General features: G+C 33.7%; 6 protein-coding genes and 1 pseudogene across 8 annotated transcripts in view; 5 read left to right on the top strand and 2 right to left on the bottom strand.

The window, feature by feature from the left end:
• LOC104762876 (LOB domain-containing protein 36) lies at nt 7,521–9,373 on the top strand. The gene is made up of 2 exons (XM_010486272.1): nt 7,521–7,808; nt 8,327–9,373. The coding sequence occupies exon 2, from the start codon at nt 8,362–8,364 to the stop codon at nt 9,322–9,324; it is 963 nt and encodes a 320-aa protein (XP_010484574.1). The 5' UTR covers nt 7,521–7,808; nt 8,327–8,361; the 3' UTR covers nt 9,325–9,373.
• Nucleotides 9,371–11,329, top strand: LOC104762877 (LOB domain-containing protein 36-like; the record flags this gene model as incomplete). Its single annotated transcript, XM_010486274.1, has 2 exons — nt 9,371–10,175; nt 10,825–11,329. A coding segment is annotated over one exon (696 nt), but the record flags the coding sequence as incomplete, so codon positions are not given.
• Nucleotides 13,147–15,648, top strand: LOC104762874 (serine/threonine-protein kinase SRK2I). Of its 2 annotated transcripts, none has more exons than XM_010486269.2 (9): nt 13,147–13,498; nt 13,883–13,957; nt 14,072–14,173; nt 14,247–14,300; nt 14,397–14,489; nt 14,633–14,725; nt 14,814–14,918; nt 15,003–15,101; nt 15,175–15,648. In XM_010486269.2, the coding sequence occupies exons 1-9, from the start codon at nt 13,313–13,315 to the stop codon at nt 15,463–15,465; spliced, it is 1,098 nt and encodes a 365-aa protein (XP_010484571.1). In that variant the 5' UTR covers nt 13,147–13,312; the 3' UTR covers nt 15,466–15,648. The 2 variants fall into 2 exon arrangements, with proteins under 2 accessions (XP_010484571.1, XP_010484572.1); XM_010486270.2 differs by having other exon boundaries at nt 13,409–13,498; nt 13,825–13,957.
• Nucleotides 15,674–17,262, bottom strand: LOC104762875 (annotated as a pseudogene).
• Nucleotides 17,888–21,036, bottom strand: LOC104762873 (probable disease resistance protein At5g66910). Its single transcript, XM_019239839.1, has 5 exons — nt 20,198–21,036; nt 19,706–20,112; nt 19,234–19,598; nt 18,944–19,149; nt 17,888–18,846 (listed from the first exon to the last, which is right to left on the bottom strand). The coding sequence occupies exons 1-5, from the start codon at nt 20,841–20,843 to the stop codon at nt 18,200–18,202; spliced, it is 2,271 nt and encodes a 756-aa protein (XP_019095384.1). The 5' UTR covers nt 20,844–21,036; the 3' UTR covers nt 17,888–18,199.
• On the top strand, nt 22,643–25,428 carry LOC104762870 (L-ascorbate oxidase homolog). Its single transcript, XM_010486268.2, has 7 exons — nt 22,643–22,975; nt 23,087–23,196; nt 23,494–23,861; nt 23,947–24,292; nt 24,383–24,745; nt 24,829–24,907; nt 24,993–25,428. The coding sequence occupies exons 1-7, from the start codon at nt 22,814–22,816 to the stop codon at nt 25,194–25,196; spliced, it is 1,632 nt and encodes a 543-aa protein (XP_010484570.1). The 5' UTR covers nt 22,643–22,813; the 3' UTR covers nt 25,197–25,428.
• The window catches only part of LOC104762869 (autophagy-related protein 101-like), a 2,747-nt gene continuing 2,490 nt past the window's right edge, over nt 25,698–25,954 (top strand). For both annotated transcript variants that reach the window (XM_010486266.2, XM_010486267.2), the window contains exon 1: nt 25,698–25,898. In XM_010486266.2, coding sequence (XP_010484568.1) covers nt 25,866–25,898 — 33 coding nt within the window. In that variant the 5' untranslated portion in view covers nt 25,698–25,865. The remainder of the gene's footprint in view (nt 25,899–25,954) is intronic.

The raw sequence follows: 25,954 nt of genomic DNA, 5'->3' as shown, positions 1-25,954 counted from the left end.
CGAATGATTTGGTCGTGCTTTTTGTCTCTATCGTAATAACAACATTCTATCGTTGTTTTATTCTAAATTTTCCAAGCCCTATCAATTTGCAGTTGCTCACACGCTAAGCTTATGTTTACGTCCATCAACCAAAGTTGCAAATGTCCATACTCCAAACATTCTTTGTTTAATTTATTTTGATTTATTTTCATACCAGCCAATATTACTTTATTTTATTTGTTTATTTACATGACTTCAATCTTGTATATTCTTAGAGATGTTTTATTGATCGACTAGTCAGCGATTATATCCATCCGATAAAGCAAACTAAGGCAGTTTTAGTGATTCATTTGTATATTTTCATGTATTATACAACCATGCAAAGAATATCTTCTCAGCATTAATGGACTGGGACTCAAAAGTGTGGAATGCGTGCGGCTTCTAACATGGCACCAACTTGCATTTCCGGTAAGCCAGATATACACATGACAAAATCAGCTCATATGGTGAGGTTTGTAATCTAAGATAATGAAGTTTTATTCATAATTTTTTTTATTCAGAATAAAACTGATTTTTGTTTTAAATAAAAATAAATCAAAGATAATATAGATATATGACAGGAATTTCAAGCTAATCAAATTAGATGTTTAAATATACATTTAGTTCTCTTTTTAAACGAAAGATGAATTCAGCTATTTCTTTATAAATATTTATAATTTCTATATATTAAATATATTTTAGATTTTATAATTAGAATAAAATTTAAAAATAACTTAATAATCATATTATGTGAAGGATTATTGGACAATATGATACAACATTTTATAATGTATTATTTTTTAATGAAGTTGTTATTTCTTATTTTTAATATCATTAATCAGTCATTGCAATGCTATAATTACTATGAAGGTGACAAAAAAATATCAACGTAAACATAAATAAATAATTGTAATTAATTAAAATTTAGTGCCTTAAAATATGGATCTGATTAAAAATATGAGAGTTAGAAAATATTTGATAGAATATGTAAGTTAATAAAAACTGTGAAAAAATTCATAATTTTTTTATTATGAATGAAGAAGTGATTTTTGTTTTAAATAAAAAAAATTAAAATTACTATTATAATAAATATATGACAGGAACTTCAAGCTAATCCAAATATATTTTTAAATATACATTTAAATATTTAAATATATGATAAGAATTCAGCTATTTCTTTATAAATATTTATAATATCTAGATATTAAAATATACTTTACTTTTTATAATTAGAATGAAATTACAAAATAATTTAATAATCATATTATGTGAAATATTATTGGACAATATGATACAATATTTTAAAATGTATTATTATTAGCTATGTACCATGCATGTACAAATATGGTATGCATTTATGCAATGCAATACATGTGATCAAATAATATATGTGCTTCTTTCATGTGATTTCATTATTTACATGGTTTGGTCTGTTATATCACTATACACACTTGAAAATTAGTTTGTTTATGTAAGACTGTAATTAGAGGGGAGACAATAAGAATATTACAATAAGACATGTAATAACATTAATATCATGCAAATAAGAGACGGTCCAATGCACGTGACAATGAGCAAATATCAAAGTCAACATGCTGACAATAATATATAACAAACCCAACGATTTTTTTAATTTTTAACTTGGAGGTATAATATATATTTTTAGAATGAGACAAAAAAGGGTGTTTTTAACTTGTATATCTCAGTTCCTTCCCCAAATTACCAACCTCACACAAGTAAGACTCTACAACACAAAAAGAAAAGAATAGCGAGATTACAACTATTCAAAAAAAAATACATATTTGTGCAACTTAAGCATTGTAAAAATTCATGAAAGAATTTGGTTATATACAGCATTAAATTTATTTTTTAGAAAAAGAAAAATAAACTTTAACAATTTTATTATACTGTATATTTTATTCATAGATGGATGATGTATTCGTTTATCATCTCTTTTGTCCCTTCTTATGATTGGTCCCACTGTAAAACTTCGGTCGTATTCTATTGGCGATATAAAGATGACATGCACAGCACAGCACAGCACCATCCAATGGGTCCTCTATTTTCGTCGTTCTACTACTCTGTAATCATTTATTACAGCATTGCCATCTGATGTGCACGAATGAAATAAGTATGTATACTTTATAGTTTTAGACAGGTCCACGTCTTAAAGATCGGATGTATCTTAATCTCAACTCCTAGATTTTTTTTATTTCTCTTCAAATATGCTTTCTATTTATTGTTAGATTTATTTTTTAAAAATATTGTGAAGGTTGGTTTATGAAAAATAATTCAAAGAGCTAATTGAAAGCAAAGTATGATGCGTACGAGTACGTATGAAAGTGCCATCGTATACCAACTTTTAACGCCAATCCCTTGTTCCTTTGTAGTAGTACTATATTTTTTCTTTTGTTTCGTACGCGACTTTTCTACGTTTCTACGTTAATTTTCTGCCTAGGTTTCGTAAAACTCAACGATAGAAATGGGAGAAAAGGTGAAATCCAATACTCTATTAGTATTTTTATTTTTAGTCTATTATGGGTATTTGTGCACCCTTGAAACTTTGTTTTTTTTTAAATAATTCCCTGACCTAAGCGTTATCTAACAAAAATGACTTTTTAATTGTTAGTTTTTTCTCAATTGTTTTTTTTCAGAGTGTATATTGTCTATAGTTCTAATATAAGAAATAATAATCGATTTTTGGTTAAAAATAAAATGTAGTTTGAGTTTTTTAACGTATTGCCTACGTGTGAAAGTGTCTTTATCAGGTAATTAGACAATAAATTGAGCTAATTTAACACAAGGTCTGGAATTGTTTTTTGGCTAAACTAAATTACACAAAGCTTGAAATTGAAATGAAATCGTAACAAATAAATATATGGATTATCGATTTCGTGGATCTAAAAAGAATTATTTCAAAAGTTTGGAATCATCCGCTTTAATTTCTAATACGTTGCATACTAGATAAACATACCTATGTCAGGACATCTAATTAAATCCTTTTCTTCTTTTTTCTGTGTGAATCTTGTAAAAAAAAAATGANTAGAGTTCGATGTGACTGACGTTAGGGTTTGTTTCCCCTTCAAACTCTCTCAGACGTTCGAGGGGGTTTAAGCTCTGTGGGCTTTTCTGTGGACTAAAATAAAAAATATCGGTATTGGGCCTATTGTTGGCCTATATTAATAATAGTCTTTGTTATTGAGTTCTATACACATATAAAACAAAAATCTATGGACTGTAAACATACAAAGAAAAAAAGGGTTGTGAACCAAAATTGTGCTGAAATCCATATACGTAACATATAAAACATACTAATCCAAATTGCATGTTATTGTTATTATATACATAAACTACACAAATGATATGTGATATGTCGATTGAGATATTTTATAAAGAAAGAATCACGAATGATTTGGTCGTGCTTTTTGTCTCTATCGTAATAACAACATTCTATCGTTGTTTTATTCTAAATTTTCCAAGCCCTATCAATTTGCAGTTGCTCACACGCTAAGCTTATGTTTACGTCCATCAACCAAAGTTGCAAATGTCCATACTCCAAACATTCTTTGTTTAATTTATTTTGATTTATTTTCATACCAGCCAATATTACTTTATTTTATTTGTTTATTTACATGACTTCAATCTTGTATATTCTTAGAGATGTTTTATTGATCGACTAGTCAGCGATTATATCCATCCGATAAAGCAAACTAAGGCAGTTTTAGTGATTCATTTGTATATTTTCATGTATTATACAACCATGCAAAGAATATCTTCTCAGCATTAATGGACTGGGACTCAAAAGTGTGGAATGCGTGCGGCTTCTAACATGGCACCAACTTGCATTTCCGGTAAGCCAGATATACACATGACAAAATCAGCTCATATGGTGAGGTTTGTAATCTAAGATAATGAAGTTTTATTCATAATTTTTTTTATTCAGAATAAAACTGATTTTTGTTTTAAATAAAAATAAATCAAAGATAATATAGATATATGACAGGAATTTCAAGCTAATCAAATTAGATGTTTAAATATACATTTAGTTCTCTTTTTAAACGAAAGATGAATTCAGCTATTTCTTTATAAATATTTATAATTTCTATATATTAAATATATTTTAGATTTTATAATTAGAATAAAATTTAAAAATAACTTAATAATCATATTATGTGAAGGATTATTGGACAATATGATACAACATTTTATAATGTATTATTTTTTAATGAAGTTGTTATTTCTTATTTTTAATATCATTAATCAGTCATTGCAATGCTATAATTACTATGAAGGTGACAAAAAAATATCAACGTAAACATAAATAAATAATTGTAATTAATTAAAATTTAGTGCCTTAAAATATGGATCTGATTAAAAATATGAGAGTTAGAAAATATTTGATAGAATATGTAAGTTAATAAAAACTGTGAAAAAATTCATAATTTTTTTATTATGAATGAAGAAGTGATTTTTGTTTTAAATAAAAAAAATTAAAATTACTATTATAATAAATATATGACAGGAACTTCAAGCTAATCCAAATATATTTTTAAATATACATTTAAATATTTAAATATATGATAAGAATTCAGCTATTTCTTTATAAATATTTATAATATCTAGATATTAAAATATACTTTACTTTTTATAATTAGAATGAAATTACAAAATAATTTAATAATCATATTATGTGAAATATTATTGGACAATATGATACAATATTTTAAAATGTATTATTATTAGCTATGTACCATGCATGTACAAATATGGTATGCATTTATGCAATGCAATACATGTGATCAAATAATATATGTGCTTCTTTCATGTGATTTCATTATTTACATGGTTTGGTCTGTTATATCACTATACACACTTGAAAATTAGTTTGTTTATGTAAGACTGTAATTAGAGGGGAGACAATAAGAATATTACAATAAGACATGTAATAACATTAATATCATGCAAATAAGAGACGGTCCAATGCACGTGACAATGAGCAAATATCAAAGTCAACATGCTGACAATAATATATAACAAACCCAACGATTTTTTTAATTTTTAACTTGGAGGTATAATATATATTTTTAGAATGAGACAAAAAAGGGTGTTTTTAACTTGTATATCTCAGTTCCTTCCCCAAATTACCAACCTCACACAAGTAAGACTCTACAACACAAAAAGAAAAGAATAGCGAGATTACAACTATTCAAAAAAAAATACATATTTGTGCAACTTAAGCATTGTAAAAATTCATGAAAGAATTTGGTTATATACAGCATTAAATTTATTTTTTAGAAAAAGAAAAATAAACTTTAACAATTTTATTATACTGTATATTTTATTCATAGATGGATGATGTATTCGTTTATCATCTCTTTTGTCCCTTCTTATGATTGGTCCCACTGTAAAACTTCGGTCGTATTCTATTGGCGATATAAAGATGACATGCACAGCACAGCACAGCACCATCCAATGGGTCCTCTATTTTCGTCGTTCTACTACTCTGTAATCATTTATTACAGCATTGCCATCTGATGTGCACGAATGAAATAAGTATGTATACTTTATAGTTTTAGACAGGTCCACGTCTTAAAGATCGGATGTATCTTAATCTCAACTCCTAGATTTTTTTTATTTCTCTTCAAATATGCTTTCTATTTATTGTTAGATTTATTTTTTAAAAATATTGTGAAGGTTGGTTTATGAAAAATAATTCAAAGAGCTAATTGAAAGCAAAGTATGATGCGTACGAGTACGTATGAAAGTGCCATCGTATACCAACTTTTAACGCCAATCCCTTGTTCCTTTGTAGTAGTACTATATTTTTTCTTTTGTTTCGTACGCGACTTTTCTACGTTTCTACGTTAATTTTCTGCCTAGGTTTCGTAAAACTCAACGATAGAAATGGGAGAAAAGGTGAAATCCAATACTCTATTAGTATTTTTATTTTTAGTCTATTATGGGTATTTGTGCACCCTTGAAACTTTGTTTTTTTTTAAATAATTCCCTGACCTAAGCGTTATCTAACAAAAATGACTTTTTAATTGTTAGTTTTTTCTCAATTGTTTTTTTTCAGAGTGTATATTGTCTATAGTTCTAATATAAGAAATAATAATCGATTTTTGGTTAAAAATAAAATGTAGTTTGAGTTTTTTAACGTATTGCCTACGTGTGAAAGTGTCTTTATCAGGTAATTAGACAATAAATTGAGCTAATTTAACACAAGGTCTGGAATTGTTTTTTGGCTAAACTAAATTACACAAAGCTTGAAATTGAAATGAAATCGTAACAAATAAATATATGGATTATCGATTTCGTGGATCTAAAAAGAATTATTTCAAAAGTTTGGAATCATCCGCTTTAATTTCTAATACGTTGCATACTAGATAAACATACCTATGTCAGGACATCTAATTAAATCCTTTTCTTCTTTTTTCTGTGTGAATCTTGTAAAAAAAAAATGAATATGAGACAAAATAAAATAAAATTTGTAAGTCCATGTGGTTAAAGTTTGACCTAACTTTATTTAACTACGTTGATTATTTTGGTTCTGGCGCACGTGCGGCAACTCATAGTGGGGCTGGGTGGGTCTGCACTCGTAAGTCGTAACTACAATAATACCCCTACAAATGGTCAACATTTGCTATTTACAATTTATTTACTACTTTTAGGGAAAACGAGAACATAATTTTTTTCTAGATTAAAATTGAATTATTATTTTTCTAAAGATTTTTTCGCCTTAATTTATCATTTTATAGTTCCAGTGCAATTTTTTATTTTAAACTTACTACTCCAAAGCAGTTTAAATCAATATTCTCAGCAGTGAATGCTTATAGCAAACTTGACCATTTTTTTCTTAAAAGTTAAAAACCTGCATTCAATGATATATAGATTAACAACAAGAATAATGTAACGAAAACACAAACATGTGCAACATTAGACTTGTGTTGAACATAACGAAGCACTTTAATTCCATCTCCAGTGGGCATGTGACCCTTAATCATCTTACTACAAAGTACGTATTTGGGAATAACATATACTATATAAAAAGTTGAGATATATATATATATATATCTGTTATGATGTCAAATACAAATCTATGCTTAAAAGCCTAAAATAAATAAATACCATGTTATTGTAATAAAAAGCTTTCGTACATAAAAGAAATTCGTGGGGGCTGACTTTTTCAGTAACTGTGTAACGATTTCGTATCAATTTTTGAGATTTTTAGAGATGAAATTTGAAAATGACTCATCTCCAGACGAAGACAGCAGTTAGAGGGTAATTAAGTCAAGACAAAAATAATTTATGAAATAATTCAGGGATAAAACTGTAATCACAAACGTGGTTGCTTTTAAAACCCAAATTTAATAATTGTGAGATCCAACGGCGGTAAATCACACTCTCTTGTAATCTCAACGGTTATGGTTTGTGGCGTATTCACTGATATAAAAGATCGTCCTCCTCATTAGTAAAGCCTTCCCTTTTTTTTTTTTTTTTTTTTCATTTTCTTCTTTCTTCTTTCTTCTTTCAGATCTTTTATCTCTCTTCGTTTTATAAAAATCTACTAAACAGCTTTAGGGCAGAATAAATCGGAGATCAGATCAAGTAATCGTGTTTTTTTTTCTGGGTTTTCACAGAAACCCTAGAGCCCGAGAGTTACTTCCTACTCACTCTATCGATCATGGAATCAAACGATGAAGATAGTGATATATGAAGCTTGAGCGAAAAGAGAGAGAGAGAGCTAAAGAGCTTTTTTGGAATAGAGAAAGATTTGTAGTTTAATTGAGGTAAAGTCTGTTTATTTCCTTTTTTGTTTTATGATTTGATTTAGTTAAAAATTCTGATTGATAAAAGATTGATATTGATAGATTTTTTCTTTTCATTTTATTTTGATGATTTATATCTTGCTTTATTTTTTGGAATCTGTTCTTTTCTTTCTTATACCATTTACATACACATAAACCTTTGCCTTTGAAAAAAATAAAATTTTATCGACTTGTAAATAGATCTGATAACTTTTCTCTTGGCCATCTTGATCCTGGTTTGTAATGTTTATGATCAGTTTATTTTTTCCTTTCCATTTCACTATTCTATTACTTGTACGGATTTTTTGTTTTTGTTGCACGAATCACGATAACATTTATTTACAATCTCTCAACTTCATAGGGGTCTCATCTAATGACTTACACGAAGCTTCCTCGATGCATTTACTTTCACGATCCCTATTTCATTATTTTCAAGAAAATTTTCGTATTTAATTAAAGAAACTGAATATTATTTTTTTTTTCTTTTATATTCCTCTCAGGCTCTCAAGTCTCTCAAGAGAAACAAAACAAGAAAATGGCGTCTTCAAGCTCTCCTTGCGCAGCTTGTAAATTCTTGAGAAGAAAATGCACTCAAGAATGCGTATTCGCTCCATATTTCCCACCAGACCAACCTCAAAAATTCGCATTCGTTCACAAAGTCTTTGGAGCAAGTAACGTCGCTAAGCTTCTCAACGAGCTCGCCTCTAACCAAAGAGAAGACGCCGTAAACTCTCTATTCTACGAAGCCGAAGCTCGACTACGCGATCCTGTTTACGGTTGCGTCGGTTTGATCTCAATCCTCCAACACCGTCTTAAACAGCTTCAACACGATCTTGAAAACGCCAAGAAAGAGCTCGCTACGTACGTTGGTCCTCAAGCTATGCTCCCTATTCTCCAACCACCTCAACCGCATTTCATGTCTCTACCGCCGCAACCTCCTCAACGACCATCTTCTTCTTCGGCGTCTGTTTTGACTCAGCATCATCATAACTTGTTGCCGATGATGGCTATTCCAACTGGACAATTGTACCAGCAGCAGCAGCAACAGATCTTTGAGGCTCAGCAGTTAGCAGCGGTTGCGAGGGAGCAACAGAATGAGATGTTTAGAGCTTATGGAGGAGGAGGAGGAAGTAGTAGTCCACACCATCAAAACCAAGCTCAAGTTGAGATTTTGAGGTTTAATAATGGTTTTGACTCTATACCGACCGGTTCAGTTACTGTTACTGGGTTTAATCAATTAAGCTCCGGTGGTACAGCCGTAACCGGAATGTCACTTGGAGGTAACTTTGTTGATGATAGTCCTTCGACGAATAATAATAATTACCATACGGATCAGCAGTTACATCATCATCATCATCAACAGCAGCAACATCATGAGGCTCAACTATTCATACCTACACAATCTTCTCAGCCGCTACCGCTTCAAACGCAGGAGACGCAAACGCAGACGCAACCAAATTCAGAGAGCGAGGAGGGTAGAAGGAGTGTCATTGGTTAATCTCGCTCGCTAATTGAGGAATAATAAAAAAGAGGGAGGGATATTAAAANACCGTCTTAAACAGCTTCAACACGATCTTGAAAACGCCAAGAAAGAGCTCGCTACGTACGTTGGTCCTCAAGCTATGCTCCCTATTCTCCAACCACCTCAACCGCATTTCATGTCTCTACCGCCGCAACCTCCTCAACGACCATCTTCTTCTTCGGCGTCTGTTTTGACTCAGCATCATCATAACTTGTTGCCGATGATGGCTATTCCAACTGGACAATTGTACCAGCAGCAGCAGCAACAGATCTTTGAGGCTCAGCAGTTAGCAGCGGTTGCGAGGGAGCAACAGAATGAGATGTTTAGAGCTTATGGAGGAGGAGGAGGAAGTAGTAGTCCACACCATCAAAACCAAGCTCAAGTTGAGATTTTGAGGTTTAATAATGGTTTTGACTCTATACCGACCGGTTCAGTTACTGTTACTGGGTTTAATCAATTAAGCTCCGGTGGTACAGCCGTAACCGGAATGTCACTTGGAGGTAACTTTGTTGATGATAGTCCTTCGACGAATAATAATAATTACCATACGGATCAGCAGTTACATCATCATCATCATCAACAACAGCAACATCATGAGGCTCAACTATTCATACCTACACAATCTTCTCAGCCGCTACCGCTTCAAACGCAGGAGACGCAAACGCAGACGCAACCAAATTCAGAGAGCGAGGAGGGTAGAAGGAGTGTCATTGGTTAATCTCGCTCGCTAATTGAGGAATAATAAAAAAGAGGGAGGGATATTAAAAAAGAAAGATACGGCCTTTGACCTTCTCGCTGCTCGATAAACTCTACAAAATTTTCCTAAGGTACGTGGCAAAAAGACTCGATTTTCATTTTCAATAGTTAGGGTTTTGTTACATGGATATGGATGGTGGAGTTCTTTGCATTTTCTCTGCATTTTGAATGTTCTTTATTTATGGTATAGCACAGTTACAGTGGAACAGAGGAGGTTTTGCTCTTTACATATAACATTTAATGAAAAAGCCTTGTCATGTCTTCAATAACTCTCCTATACTCTTATAGCCATATAGCCCATATTTTTAAACAATTTTCTTTTTGTTGGATTCTCTGAACAATAATGCATTAACTAACCTAGTTATTTTTTTTTTAAAATAGGGTTTAAAAGAAAAAAAAAATCATGGTGGGTCATATCACTTCACCAATTCTTGATTGAAATTAGACTTGTGTGATATGTAGTAATCTGTTCTACTCTACCTAACAGAGATGAGAAAAAGAGAAAATTTGTGTATCTTTAAGAGTCTAAGATTTGCTTACACCTTTCTGTCTGGAAATCTTTAAGTGTTGTCCCATAAGATACACTTTTATTCATGCATGTATTAGCGTCAATCACATCGATCAAGTTCTTTTAATTAATTCTAATAAACATTGCTTCTTAAGTCTCTCTTGGATCATTACTTTAGTTTTTTTTACTTATTTCCTCGACTTTTCTTGCAGTTGGAAACTCTGACTTTGCGCAAGGCATTATGGACGCAATCGAGTTTTTCTTTCTTTCAAACCTTGTCGCACTTCCATCAGCGAAAAAGACACTCACCACGTAAAAGTCACAAACGACTCACAAAAAAAGTCAGCGTTATTTGGTTGATTTTGAGTATCATACAGGCAGTTTTGCTGAAGAGTATAAAAAGTATATATAAAACCAAAGGCTCGTACGTATCAGACTGAACAAAAGATCTTCAACTCCATCTCCCGTCCGCTTCTTTAGCATGGACACAAATACTTACTACTTTACGTTTTATTTTTTCTTTTTCTTTCTTGTATCTTCTTCTTATTATTTTTTTGACATTTCTTTCGGTTTAAGGAAAAAAAAAGAGAGATTAGTGTTTTTGGTTGCAAATCTATTTGTAAATTAGATGTCAAGAGGATGGTCACTTGGCCTAGTGGTTATCATATCGATGTCAACCGAAGGATTATATAAAAACTATGGAATAATCTATCTTTGTTTTATCCTTGTTTACAATATAATTGTTATTTCTGAAAATTTAAATGTCGTTTAGTTTGGTTTTCTTTTTTCAAAAATGATATTTTGAAGTTTGACATGTTTATTGAAAATTGTTGCACTTACATACTGATTTGTTTTTGGACAACCCACTTATTTAACTATGAGTCTCGATCGCGTTATATTTACTCAAAAAATAAACAAAAGGAGTAAAGTTTATAAAACACCCCTATAATAATTACAAAAAGGCTACTACATTTTTAAAAAGAGAGTGTGCTATACTTGTTTATAAACAAACGCAAATAATAATGATCAAGTAGGTAAATGAAGCTAAAGAAGTAGTTAAGAGTGAATGCTTGGCAATTAAGATTGTGTTGGTTCATTTATTAACAGTCTTTGACCATTCACAAATTTATACTATTTGGCTCTCTCTTCCATATCCTCACCGTTTTATAAAACCCTCCCTTAAGGACCCCCAACATAACATCATGTGTATAAATCTCACGCACACTTGAATAAAAACGGCCGCTGCTAAACAGATAATAATACCATTTAATTTCACAATACCAATCTAAGTACTATAATTTTTTTTATCAATTTGTCAATGTCATGATCGTATTAATCAGTATATATCAGTGTGAGTGTGGTTTAGATATTTTACCTGAATGATTCATGAGAAACATGGAAACTAAATGTTTATGTTCATGTGCATGTGCATGTGCATGTGCATGTGCATATAATAGTATAGTAATCTCACCAGTAGGATGCTTAGTATAGCAATAAAGAGAAGGTGATGAAATTGATGAACATCGGTCATTAAATTAAGCACTGACCCATTAACTGCGCACTTACCCATAAACCCCATTCACTCCATATATTAGTATTAACTTAAAAAATAAAATAAAATGATACATCTCTCTATCTCTAAACACACTAGTCACTAGTGTACCTTTTTTTGGTACTATAATCAATGTCTCGTGTCGCAATAAATCCCATAAAAAGATTTCTAACTAGGTCAATCCAACAACCAATTGAATACAACAGTCCTTAGTGGAGTAGTATAATTTAAGTATGTCTAGACGTTATAACATATATATGGACCGACAAAATCAATAAGCCAAAGTTTGACTATATACAATCATGCAAAATATGATAAAAATGCTGTTCATCCATTGTGCAAATGGGCTGGCCTTGGTCTGTAACTAAGAGGCCTTTTTATTTAACAGAATTAGTGACAAGCCCATTAATTAAATAAAAAAACGTTTAAGACTTGCCACGTCACTGTCAGTGTCATCCTCAACGAGTGTCAAGCTCCGTTTACGTTATTGCAACGAGTGTCTGCGCTTGACGCCGTCAAGTAACGGCATCATACTAACCGAATATTCTTCGATCACATGGCACGTGACTCTCATGCTTCTGTTTCCTTCTGAACTAAGTTTTTCTTTTTCCTCCAAACTATATTTTTTTTTTTTATAGAATAATATGTTTATAATATATACTTTTTTATCACAACTATTTATATGTTTGATAAAATTTCTTTAACTGGAAAAAAGGAAAAAAAAAGAAAGAAATCGAAACAGATATAGAGAGAATAAAAGTTTGTTTTTTAGGAGACAAGGACGAGTGAAGTCGCACTTTTTTCTTTTTTCACTTGTTTTAATTTTATTTTTGGGGTGATAGTTTCTTATCTTACGAAGCAACATCAAGCATCAAAACGCGGCGGCTCTTGTCGTATCAAAGCAACAGAACGATGTCGTTTTTGAGATTTATCCTTATCTCTTGGGGCAACCAAATTATTATTATTTTATTTCTTGGGTTTGTTTGCTCTTTCTTTTATTCTTCTCTCTTTCCTCATTCGTTGTTCCCTTTTCTTGAAAGATATATTTCCATTTCTCGAATCTTCTTCTTCCTAGATTCCAGCGACTTAACATATTCGAATTCCCTTTTTATTTGATTTTTTTGATCAGAGAGAGAGAGAGAGAAATAATGGATCGAGCTCCGGTGACCACCACCACAGCAGCAGGACCTATTGATATGCCGATTATGCACGATAGTGATCGTTATGACTTCGTTAAGGATATTGGCTCTGGTAACTTCGGTGTTGCTCGCCTTATGAGAGACAAACTCACTAAGGAGCTTGTTGCTGTTAAGTACATCGAGCGAGGAGACAAGGTTTCTTACTCTTCTTTTTAAAAAATCTCACCTTTTTCTATATTTGGAAGTTTGGTTTTATATTTATAGTGTGTTTGTCTTTTTCTTTTAAGTTTTTTCACTTTCCAGGTGGTATACTTGAAAGTTTGCGTTTTTAATTGATGTGGATGATTGGTTTTGCTTTTAATGTTGTGATTTGAAAGATGTTGAGCTTCCTAATTCTCTCAACATTTGAATTGAATGGTGATTTTTTTAAGTTTTTGATTTGGGTGTTATTTAAGAATCAACTTGAGTTTGTTTGTTTTGGTTGGTTTTGTGAGTGAGGTTTCAGTGTTGTGCTTTTGTAGATTAGGACAGTTGTGAATCACTTGTGGCTGAGTTACCTTTGAAATGTGGGAGTTGCAGATTGATGAAAATGTTCAAAGGGAGATCATTAACCACAGGTCATTAAGGCATCCTAATATTGTCAGATTTAAAGAGGTATAATACAGTAACTAAACACTCTTTTTTTTCAGTTCTTATCTTTTTGCAATTAGTTAAGCCAGTGACGATCCTTTACACTCTGTTTACATTCTTGTGTACACCTGAGGGTAGGTCATTTTGACGCCGACTCATCTGGCTATCATAATGGAATATGCTTCTGGAGGCGAGCTTTACGAGCGGATTTGCAATGCAGGACGGTTTAGTGAGGATGAGGTTTGCATTGCTTTTCAGCTCAATTCTATTATCTGAGTTTCAGGTTTGATTCTTGATTTTTCTTCTTTTACAGGCTCGCTTCTTCTTTCAGCAGCTTATATCTGGAGTCAGTTATTGTCATGCGATGGTATGTGTAGAGATATTACACATGGAGCTCTAGGGACTTGTTATCTCCTTTTTTCCCCACTTGTTAAATACTCTGCTTTTTCATGTGTTTGTGAAGCAAATTTGCCATCGGGACCTGAAGCTGGAGAATACATTGTTGGATGGGAGTCCTGCTCCTCGCTTAAAAATTTGTGATTTTGGATATTCTAAGGTACCAGCAACTGTACATCTTTTGGTTCCTCTATTCTCACACTAATTTCCCCTGTTTTTGTGCTGTATCACAACTTTGCTTATCTCCATATACTTTGTTCAATGTCTGTTTTTTAACTTCCCTTACGCTTTTGTTTTTGTCAGTCTTCTGTTCTTCATTCACAACCAAAGTCAACTGTCGGTACTCCTGCATACATTGCTCCAGAGGTACTGCTTCGTCAGGAATATGATGGCAAGGTAAAGAGAGGCTTTAAAGATACTCCTTTGTAGTCTTCTTTTTTCCCATGGATGAATAACTAATGATCGAGTGTTACAAAAATACCAGATTGCAGATGTATGGTCATGCGGTGTAACCTTATACGTCATGTTGGTTGGAGCTTACCCGTTCGAGGATCCAGAAGAGCCAAGAGACTATCGCAAAACAATACAGGTAACCTCTTATAAAACGTTGTTTCTTTGTTTATCTTATCTCTTGATGTTCCTCTTATTCTCTCTTTATGATTCTGAAACGCAGAGAATCCTTAGCGTTAAATACTCAATCCCTGACGACATACGGATTTCACCTGAATGCTGTCATCTAATCTCAAGAATCTTCGTGGCTGATCCCGCTACCGTAAGTCACTTCTTCTTTTTCGTCTCTAATCCTCAAAACCATTGGCGAAATTGACGGTTGTTTGTTATTGCAGAGGATTAGCATTCCAGAGATCAAGACTCATGATTGGTTTTTGAAGAACCTCCCAGCTGATCTAATGGACGAGAGCAACACCGGAAGCCAGTTTCAGGAGCCTGAACAACCAATGCAAAGCCTTGACACAATCATGCAAATCATCTCTGAAGCAACAATCCCGGCTGTTCGAAACCGTTGCCTTGACGAGTTCATGACTGACAACCTTGATCTTGACGATGACATGGACGACTTTGATTCTGAATCTGAAATCGACATTGACAGTAGCGGTGAGATAGTTTACGCTCTCTAATTTAAAAGCTTTTTAAATGACCAAAAAACACTTCTTTATTATGTTCCCAAGACAAGTGTTCTGCTGGATCCTCTGGTTTCATTTTCTACCATTTTTGTATTGTCTCTGTTTGTTTCTTATTTTTTTCTCACATACTACATAATGTAAAAGATCATATCTGTGTATATATATTATATATAATAATCTCCAATGTTACAAAAACCTCACACACACAAAAAGCAAATTAACATTTAGAACAGTTGAAGGAAGTTGAGGTTATGTTCTGTTTCTTCCTCTGTTATTGTTAAATTCTTCATTTTTCGTTTCAATCGTTTCCACAAGAACGCAGTCTCTTCGTCGCATTTCACTTCCAGGTTCTCTAGAGGCTTCACTGAATCCGGTAACTCGCATCGGTAACAATCTTTCATCGAAATCATTTCAAGTTTCTGCAGATTTCCAATTTCTAGAGGCAATTTGTTCAATTGGAAGCCACCAGACACATCAAGAAACCGCAAATTACTGAGTTTGTCGATCGTTTCAGGCAGCTCAATGAGACTAGTACAATCACTCAGTCTCAACACTTCAAGGTTCCTCAAGTTGCATATAGCTTCTAGGACTCTGCAAAGCATGTTACAGTTTGTGACGCTTAGCTTCTTCAGTGAAACAACTTGATAGAGATCCAATATGGTAAGTCAACAAGATTGTAGCAGTAATCAATTTCGATTTCCTGTAAACTCTGTAAAGTTTCAGAAACATCAACTTCTGTCTCGTTGACAGTATCAACAACGTGACACAACCATAAAGACAGCTTCTCAAGACTTATAAGTTGCAAATAGGGAATGTCAAGCACATTGATTGAAACTTTCTCGAATCTAATCCGTTTCAGGTTTGGTAATAAGCTGAGACACGACAAATTGGTTACGTTTGCAGGATCAAGACCATGATTAATGATAATCACAACTTTCAGTTTCTCCATTGTAGCAATGAAGTTTGGTAATGCATAGTTAGATGAAGAGATATTAAGAACTAAAGCCTCAACATTTGGACAATACATTTCACCCCAACATGATGAAAATGAATCATCTGTAAACACCAAAAGAAAAAGAATCAATCAGATACAGTTGTAAAAAATGTGGTTAAAGAATGTGTGAAACAGAGCAAAGAAGAACTATATTACCGGTAGAGATAGATAAGAGAGATGCATTAATAAAGATGGGATGTTCTGAATTTAAACACCAGTTTGGGAATTTGTTTTCTTGTATCTCCAAGTTTAATGTTTTCCTCTCAAAGCTTGGTTCGTTCTGGCATTGATTTATAGCAAATTCTCTAAGGAAGTTGTCTTGTTTGACCAAGAGTTCATTGTAGAAGCCATTATCACAATCATTCCTCCTGTAAACGCAAACAAAACAAAGGAAAGATTTGAAAAAGGCTATAAATCTATTCAAAAGAATGAAATATACAAATTTTCTTTAGGTTTTAGGTTTAAGATCATATTACAAATATATAGCGAGATCAAGAATTGGTGGATGAACAGAAAGTAACATACCCTAGAGGAAGAAGTTGAAGGAGATTGTGAGAGGCGAGCTCTTGGAGGTAATTCATACAAAGACCACTCTCGTTGCCGTATAATTCAGACCATAAGTCAATTATTGTGGATGCTATGATCCTTTGGTTTTCAAGAAACGAGGCCATGTCCAAGAAACACTCTCTAAGATTGTGAGGCAAGGCATCAAAGCTTTGGATCGAAATCAAATCCATAACGAATTGGAGAGGAGTTTTATAAATTTAAGATCAAAAGCCGAAACAAAGAAATTTACTCTCTTGAATGACTCTTTCTTTTATTAGAAAAACGTGACTCTTCCACATAATGATGGATTTATAAAGGAAAAGTACACGCGGGGAGTTTTAATGGAAACTTAACAGATCAACCCCAAAATTGAAGTTTAAGTTGAAAAGGATAAAAAAAATGTGACTTGTCAAATACGGGAATCCATAAACGTGGTCGGTAAAAGATGTCAAACGTGCTCACATTGTTTGTATTAAAATGTGACAAGAAAAATAATAAAAGATCTCTTTAAAAATCCTACTATATTAATTGATAAGAACAAATATAAAACAAACATTAAATATTAAACTAATAAATTTTTTGAAATATTTATTATTTTTGAAATATTAAATTATAGTGAAGAATGTTGAAATATTAAATTATAATGAAGAATGTTGAAATATTAAATTATAATGAAGAATGTTGAAATATTAAATTTTTGAAATATTAAATTATAACGAAGAATGTTGAGTATTACTATTATAGTTTGTCAAGAATTTTGATGTTACTCTTTTCAGATTTATTCAATTTAGATAAGGATCAAGGATTTAGTACTTTTGAAATGGTTCAGAAAGATTGACGTACACAAAAACGTTTGGCATGGCACTTTCTCAGTAGTAACACAATTTAATTGCTAGCTTGAAATTTCAAATTCTATCTTACATCTATTTGGAAATCTCTTTATTTTATATATACATTTTTTTATAACACACACATTAATCAGTTAGTAAAATACACACATTAAAACATTTGAAATAAGTTCAGGTTTTGCTCTGTTTCCTCCTCCTCTTGAACTCTCAAATTTCTCATTTTTCGCTTCAACCTCTCCCACAAGAATCCTGTTTCTTCATCGCACTTGACCACTAGATTCTCTAGGTTCCTCACTGAATCCGGTAACTCACATCCCGGACACTTCCTCATCGATATCTTTTAAAGCTTCTGCAGTTTGCCAATCTCTTGAGGCAACTTTCTCAATCCTAAGCAATAAGAAATATCCAGAAACCGCAAGTTGCTGAGTCTCTCAGACGCTTCAGGCAGCTCAGAGAGATTAATACAAGAACGCAGCCTCAACATTTCCAGTTTACTCAAGTTGCCTATAGCTTCTGGAAGTGTAGAGAGCTTATTACAGTTTGTGATGCTAAGGGTCTTCAATGAAACAACTTCAGAGACCCAATACGGTAACTCATCAAGATCATAGCAGTAGTCTATTTCAATCTCTTGTAAAGTCGGTAGAGCTTTGGAGAGATCTATTTTTTCTGTCTCGTAGAAAACATCACCAAAACTACACATAACCAAAGATAGCTTCTTGACACTACCGAGTTGCAATAGGGGAATGTCTAACAAAGTTACTGAAACTTTCTCCAATCTAATCCGTTTCAAGTTTGGCAATGACCTTAGACACGAAAAATTGGCCAATCTTGCTGGATAAAAACCGTGGTTTGTGATTGTCAGAACTTTTAGCTTCTTCATTCCAATTATGAAGCTTGGTAATGTATAATCTAATGAAGATAGATTAAGAACTAAAGCCTCAACATTGGGGAAATCCAATTCTACCCACCTTGATGAGAACAAATCATCTGTAAGAAAAAAAAAACACTCGAGCATCGTTATAAGAATGTCAAATTTCTAGAAACAACAGATACAATATCAGAAAAGAGGACTTGAAAGAATTACCAGTAAAGATGGACAAAAGTCTAGCATTAATAGGTTGACTTAGATTCACACACCAGTCCGGATAGTTGTCCTCTCGTATCTCCAAATTTAGTTTATTTCTTTCCAGGATTGGTTCTAGTTCGCTTTGATAAATAGCCAACTCCCTCAGAATATCATGTTGAGTGACTAACAACTCACTGTAGAAGCCGTCTTCGTGCTCATTAGTCCTGATAAGCAAACATATAAGTTCATCAAATGGTAGGGGGCAAGAAGGTGCAATGAGATGAATGTTGAAAAAGAAATAAGATTACCCGAGAGGAACAAGTTTAAGCAGATTCTGGGAAGCAAGGTCATTAAGGTATTTCATGTACACGTTGGTACTGCTGCTACTACCTCTACCAAATAATTCCACACATATGTCAAGTATAAGCGAAGCCCATACCTTTTGATCCTCAAGAAATGAACCCATGACCAAGAAACAATCTTTAAGATGGGGTTCCAGGGCATTGAAGCTAGGCTGAAGACGTTGTAGCACAGTAGGATGAGGGTTACTAAGAATTGTTTTCCCTTCAGACCAGCTTTCCACTTGGCCTTTCCATAAATATAGGGCTTTTCCTCTAAGTGAAATGCCGACTACTTCAATAACAAGAGGGAATCCACTGCAACGTTTCAATACCTACAAAGATGAATATAGTGTTTCCACAAGGATGACAATCAAAGCTTAAAACTTTAAGGTCGAGTCTACATTATAAAGAAAAAGAAACATAGAGATGATACTAATACCTTTTGGAGAAGATCTTCATACTCATCATCTAAAGATGTGTGATGAGGCGGAGATGCCCACTGAATGAGAAGGGACCTAGCATCTTCATCTTTCAAGGGTTGCAAATGATAAGTGGACCATAAACTCGAAAAGTCAGACCGAGAAGTCACCAAAGTCTTATAACCCGGTAAGTCAATTTGAAATTTCCGAAGAAAGAACTCTGATCCTTGCCACACATCATCCAACACCAACAATATAGGACCATGTTCAGTGAGTTCCTCCAGCAGCTCTCTTAAGCCAGTTTCTGCTTGAGAATCATCATCAAATGTAATAGCTCCGTAACCGTTGTCTTGGAGTAAATTTTGTACTATGGCTCTGAAATTAAGAGTACTCGACACAACGCAAAAGAAGATTTTCTTGAATACTCCTGCCAATGGAAAATTTCATGAGAATACAATTCATGTGTAAAGATAGAAACTTTCAAGACTTAAAATAATGTATGTATAACATACTTTTGATATCTTCATCGTCACAGAGCTGAGTAACGAGCGTGGTCTTCCCGCACCCAGGAGGACCATAGACTACAAGATTAACCACAGAATCGTCAAGGAGCCTCTTCTTTAGATCCATCAATGGCCAATCCAATCCAACAAGATTCATATTAAGCTTAGGAACCGAACAAAGCTTGGTAAAAACGGGAGAGGGAGAAGAAACAACACTCAAAAGCTCGAGCTTCTCATTGATGATTTGGAAAAAACTATTAATGCTTTCCATGGAAAGCATGGACTGCAACTGGTTCCTAAGAAGAAGAAGCTGTAGCTGAACCTGACAGAACTTGAGCATCTTCCTATTGATTTCCTCAAATTTTCTAGTATACTTAGATTTCAAGAATAGATTCCACTCCTTGACAAGTGAACACTTCTGAACCACTACAAGAGCTTCAACGATCGTTACCTTAAGATCTTGTAGTTCCACACCATCTTGCATCGATTCGATCTGTTCGATCACCGGAAGCAACGAGACCATAGAGGATGCGAGCTCTTTAGACACAGTTTTGAAAGCTATCACCTTTTTGGCCTCTGAGATCAAATGTTTCAGACCTTCGGAGACCAAAGCTCCCGCAACAGAGCCTAATCCCAAACTAAGCCAATCGTTCATTCTTTTGCTTCTCTTCAGATTCCTCAAGTTCCTCGCAAACCCAGAATGAAATTTATATCTCACTGATTCTGCCGACAGAATCTGAAAGACCCAACACGTTAAGGAAGACGAAGTATCAGATGCTTGCTTATGCCGTCGTTGTTGACTTCACTTCACAGTGTACCTGAAAATTGCAATCAATACATTTTTGTTTGCACAAGAAAAAGAAAAAAGACTTTCAGGCCCATTTATATATAGATATTTTTCCATTATCGGCCCATTTAGATAAATCTTAATAGTATTTTATATGGGCCAACAAAATACATGGTTGAAAGCCCATACTCTATTTTCGACCAATAAAAAACCCCTACAAAATACAAACACGATTCTTTTCTTCTTTTTCCCGGTTGACCCATACAATTTTCAATGGCTCGTAATTTTGATCACAGAGACAGAGCAATAAAATAGGATGGAAAAGAGAGACATAGCATGTGACTGTCCCATTATTGTGAGAAGTTCCACATGTCCGAATTGGGTCAGCCCATGTTGACTCTTGTATATTACTCGTTTAGTCTAAGTAGTGATCATTAAGGAGTGAAGAAGAACACATATATAATCAAAGATTAGTGGTTAATATTTTTACTAAAACAAAAAATGATGCTTAATCAACAACTCCTCACATGCTTCATCTTTTGTCGTAATATAAAATCCTCCTGTATACATCATTATGTCGCTTAATATATGAATGCATAATGTATTCGTTTTCTTCTAAATTCTCTAATATAATCGTTTTTGGTTCACTCGTTTCTTATGTATGGTGATCTGCATGCATGGATCTTTCATATGATCGGTGACTTCATACTAACTATATGTAATTAATAATAGTATAAAATACATTATTTTAGTAGGTGGACCATATATTTCACCGACTAAATTTCCCAACAAGAAGTGATTTTCTGTCAACTTTTGCAACTTACAGTTTTTAAACTTTGGAAATTCATCCAAACCAAATAAAATAAAATTATCTTATAAATCAGATTCGTAATAAATTGGCAAAAGTGGCACAGCTTTCAATAGCTTAACGCGGATGTCCATTACAGTTGGACAGATGCTCTTTTCCCAAAAGCATACTCCATAAATTAAAAAAAAAAAGTACATAACTCGAAACTTCCTTAATTAGTGCCAAGAAACATATCAAAAGCTTTCTTAATTGATTTGGTTTGCTTTCAATCTTTGGCCGTAAACCTGAAGAAAACTGCAAAAAGGAGAATCTAATCAGCGGCGACCAATAAGGAAAAACATTAAACTCTTGTCTTTTTTACTCTGATTTCTTTCCCTTTCTCCTTTTTGGTTCCCTAGTTTTGAATTATTTCCATTTAGCTTTTTATGGTATCTCGTTATCGGAATAATGAAAGCTAAGCTTTGGCTGGACGCAATAATCATGTAACCAAAACGCGTGAAACCATTCATTTCCATTTGTCAACCACGGCATTATCCACTACACGTCTACACCCCTTTTTCACATTAACAACTTTATTTACAAGTAGTTTACACTAATCAACCGAACTACCAAAAACTTATATTTTTACAACAAACTAAAACTGACCAGCATTTTCAAAAAATGTGAATGACATTGCCGCAAATGTGTAATAAGTAAGATTTTAAAATCTGTGTTTAAAAATTTAAGGGTGTAAAAAGTTGTTGAAGTCTTGATTAATGAGGGACGAGTTGAATTTTAATTTATTTGACCAAACGAGAAAAAGCAAATAAAAAAAAACTCACTCGAGATCTTCACTGGTCATTGATTGGAACCACCTTTGTGACTCTTTTTTCTCTCACATAATACTTATGTCACCCTTAACTTTCGCTATCTAATTGCATTTTTATACATCAAAGTCCCTTCATTTCTCAAACCCATTTAGGAAAAGAGTTTTTTTTTTTGAGCTCTCTTCATTCTCTTGTCTGTATCATTCTTTTAGGAAGCCCTGAAAATGGCATCAAGAAAAACAACATCTTTGCTTCATCTCCTTCTTCTCCTTGGAGCTTTGACTCTTTTGAGCAGTTTGGTGATAGTCAAAGGAGAAAGCCCTTACAAGTTCTACACTTGGACTGCGACTTATGGCATTATCTCTCCTCTTGGTGTTCCTCAACAGGTACAACAACAGTTTCATTTTTTGTCAAAGTCAAGAACAACAGTTTCTATTAAAGGAAAGTCTAAATCTCATTTTTGTTTGATATACTGACGAACCTTTTTAACTCATTAGGTTATTCTCATCAATGGTCAGTTTCCTGGTCCAAAGCTTGATGTTGTGACCAATGACAACATCATCCTCAACCTCATCAACAAACTTGACCAGCCTTTCCTCTTGACCTGGTAATTTCTCCTTTTCTTTAATTTCAAAAAACCCTAAAGATTTGAATTTTATCATTTTCACAGAGAGAAAAAAATCCTCTGTTTTGTGTAACCGAGTTGATTAATGACTCAACTTATATTACCACTATTTTAAGGCATTTGGGGGATTACTGAGTATTAAGCTTCCCTTAATCCTCTGAAAGGTCTGATCTTTTGTGTTTAAACTCGATAAAGGTTTAAACTTTATCGATCAATGTAGGGTTTTCAGGTTGATAATCGAAATGTGTATTTGATCTGTCTCAATGTTTATGGGTTTAGGAATGGGATTAAACAGAGGAAGAACTCATGGCAAGATGGTGTCTTGGGAACAAACTGTCCGATCCCACCAAACTCGAACTTCACTTACAAATTCCAAACCAAAGATCAGATCGGAACTTTCAATTACTTCCCTTCCACCGCATTTCACAAAGCCGCCGGTGGATTCGGAGCCATCAATGTCTATGCAAGACCTGGAATCCCAATTCCTTACCCTGTCCCAACCGCTGATTTCACTTTACTCGTTGGTGATTGGTTCAAAACCAACCACAAAACGCTTCAGCAACGTTTGGATTCTGGTGGTGTTCTTCCATTCCCCGATGGGATGCTCATTAATGGACAAACTCAAACCACATTTTCAGGCGACCAAGGTGAATTATGAATTCCTCAGCTTCCAATGTGAATTGGTTCTGTTTGTTTTACTTATTAATGTGTCTTATGGTTTTAATCTTTCAGGGAAGACTTACATGTTAAGAATTTCCAATGTTGGGTTATCAAGCACTTTCAATTTCAGAATCCAAGGACATACCATGAAAGTAGTTGAAGTTGAAGGCTCTCATGTTATGCAAACTGATTATGATTCTCTTGACATTCATGTTGGCCAGTCTCTAGCTGTTCTTGTGACTTTAAACCAATCTCCTAAAGATTATTACATGGTTGCAAGCACCAGGTTTGTAAGAAGCAAACTTTCTGTTATGGGTCTGTTGCGTTATTCGAACTCTCATGTCCCAGCTTCTGGTGATCCCCCTGCTCTTCCTCCTGGAGAGCTTGTTTGGTCCATGAGACAAGCCAGGACATTCAGGTACAAAGGCCAGTTACTTACAAGGAACGTTTGATTGTTTAATGTAAATAATTTTTGGATCGTTAATGTTGTTTTCGTTTGGGGTTTCAGGTGGAACTTAACAGCAAATGCAGCTAGACCAAACCCTCAAGGATCATTCCACTATGGAAAAATCGCTCCAACGAAGTCATTTGTTTTCGCTAATTCAGCTCCTTTGATTAACGGAAAGCAAAGATATGCAGTCAATGGAGTCTCTTATGTGAACTCAGAGACGCCTCTTAAACTCGCTGATCACTTTGGCATCTCTGGAGTTTTCACTAACGCCATTCAAAACGTTCCTTCTAACTCTCCTCCAACTGTTGCAACATCAGTTGTGCAAACATCTCTGCATGATTTCCTTGAAATTGTGTTTCAGAACAATGAGAAATCAATGCAGTCTTGGCATCTTGACGGTTATGACTTCTGGGTCGTTGGGTGAGTCTCCTACCTGCGCCGCCGCTCTTGTAACTTCTAACTCAAGTTAGTTTCTTGCTAATCTTTCTCTCTTATGAATTTAGATTTGGTTCTGGACAATGGACACCTGCAAAAAGATCACTCTACAATCTTGTTGATGGTCTTACAAGACACACAACTCAGGTGAAACCATCAGTAAAAAGAAGTTGGAAATTTTGATTTGTTTACTTGTGTTCTTGATGAGTTTCCTGGGCATATAAATGTGTAGGTCTACCCAAAATCTTGGACAGCGATTTTGGTGTCATTGGACAATCAAGGGATGTGGAATATGAGATCAGCGATATGGGAAAGACAATACTCGGGACAACAGTTTTATCTGAGAGTATGGAATCCAGTACAGAGTCTTGCAAATGAATACAACCCTCCTGATAATCTTCAACTCTGTGGCAAAGCTGTTGGACGACACCCTTAGAGAGATCCTCTTGTTCTTTTACTTTAAAGTTAATTGTTAAAAGGTTTATTCGATTCAATTTGGTTGAGGTTTTTTGGGTTTGTTCTTCAATCCTGGTCATGAGAGTATGGCTGGTGTGGCTATTTACACATATGCAGTAAACACACAGAAAAAAGGAAAGCTATGGGTCATTTGTAGGTTTCTTCAGATTAAAGACAATCTTATGAACAATTCTATTCATCGTGTTGTTATTTCTTGTCGAAATCTATTGCAATAATAATGTAATAAAAGCGGTTTCTGAGTATAATAAACCTGAAACTACAACTAAATTGTCATGGAAAGTACAGTAGTAGCAGTAGCAGTGTAGCACTTAACCATTGATAAAATCTTAAAACGAAAGTGTACAGTTGTATATATAGTGGAGTCTTAACAGGGCTTAAAAGTACTCTATGTTGAGAATGGGCCTAGTAAAGCCCAATACGAGTTTAAAGAAAGTTTGTAAAAAAGTTAAGTGAAAAGTCCAACAGTTTGTTGCCGAAATCAAATCGGCGAGGAAAAAAGGGGATTCTTCTTCTCTCTCTCAGTTGGGTTGTTTCTTCCAAGTTTCAACCAAAACGATCAGATAGAAGAAATCTTAGAGAAATCGGAAGCTTCTCTCTCTCTCGTACTCTGAGTTTTGCTTCGGTGAACATGAATTGCGAAGTTTGTCAGCTTAAGGAACTGGTAAAACTTTCCGTCTTCTTCTTCTTCTTTTTTTTTTTTTTTTTTTTTTTTTTTTT

Source organism: Camelina sativa, chromosome 18, assembly GCF_000633955.1.
Source record: "Camelina sativa cultivar DH55 chromosome 18, Cs, whole genome shotgun sequence".
In the NCBI taxonomy this organism is placed as follows: Eukaryota; Viridiplantae; Streptophyta; class Magnoliopsida; order Brassicales; family Brassicaceae; genus Camelina; species Camelina sativa.
The sequence above is the reverse complement of the archived record's forward strand: the minus strand, read 5'-3'. Positions and strand labels throughout refer to the sequence as shown.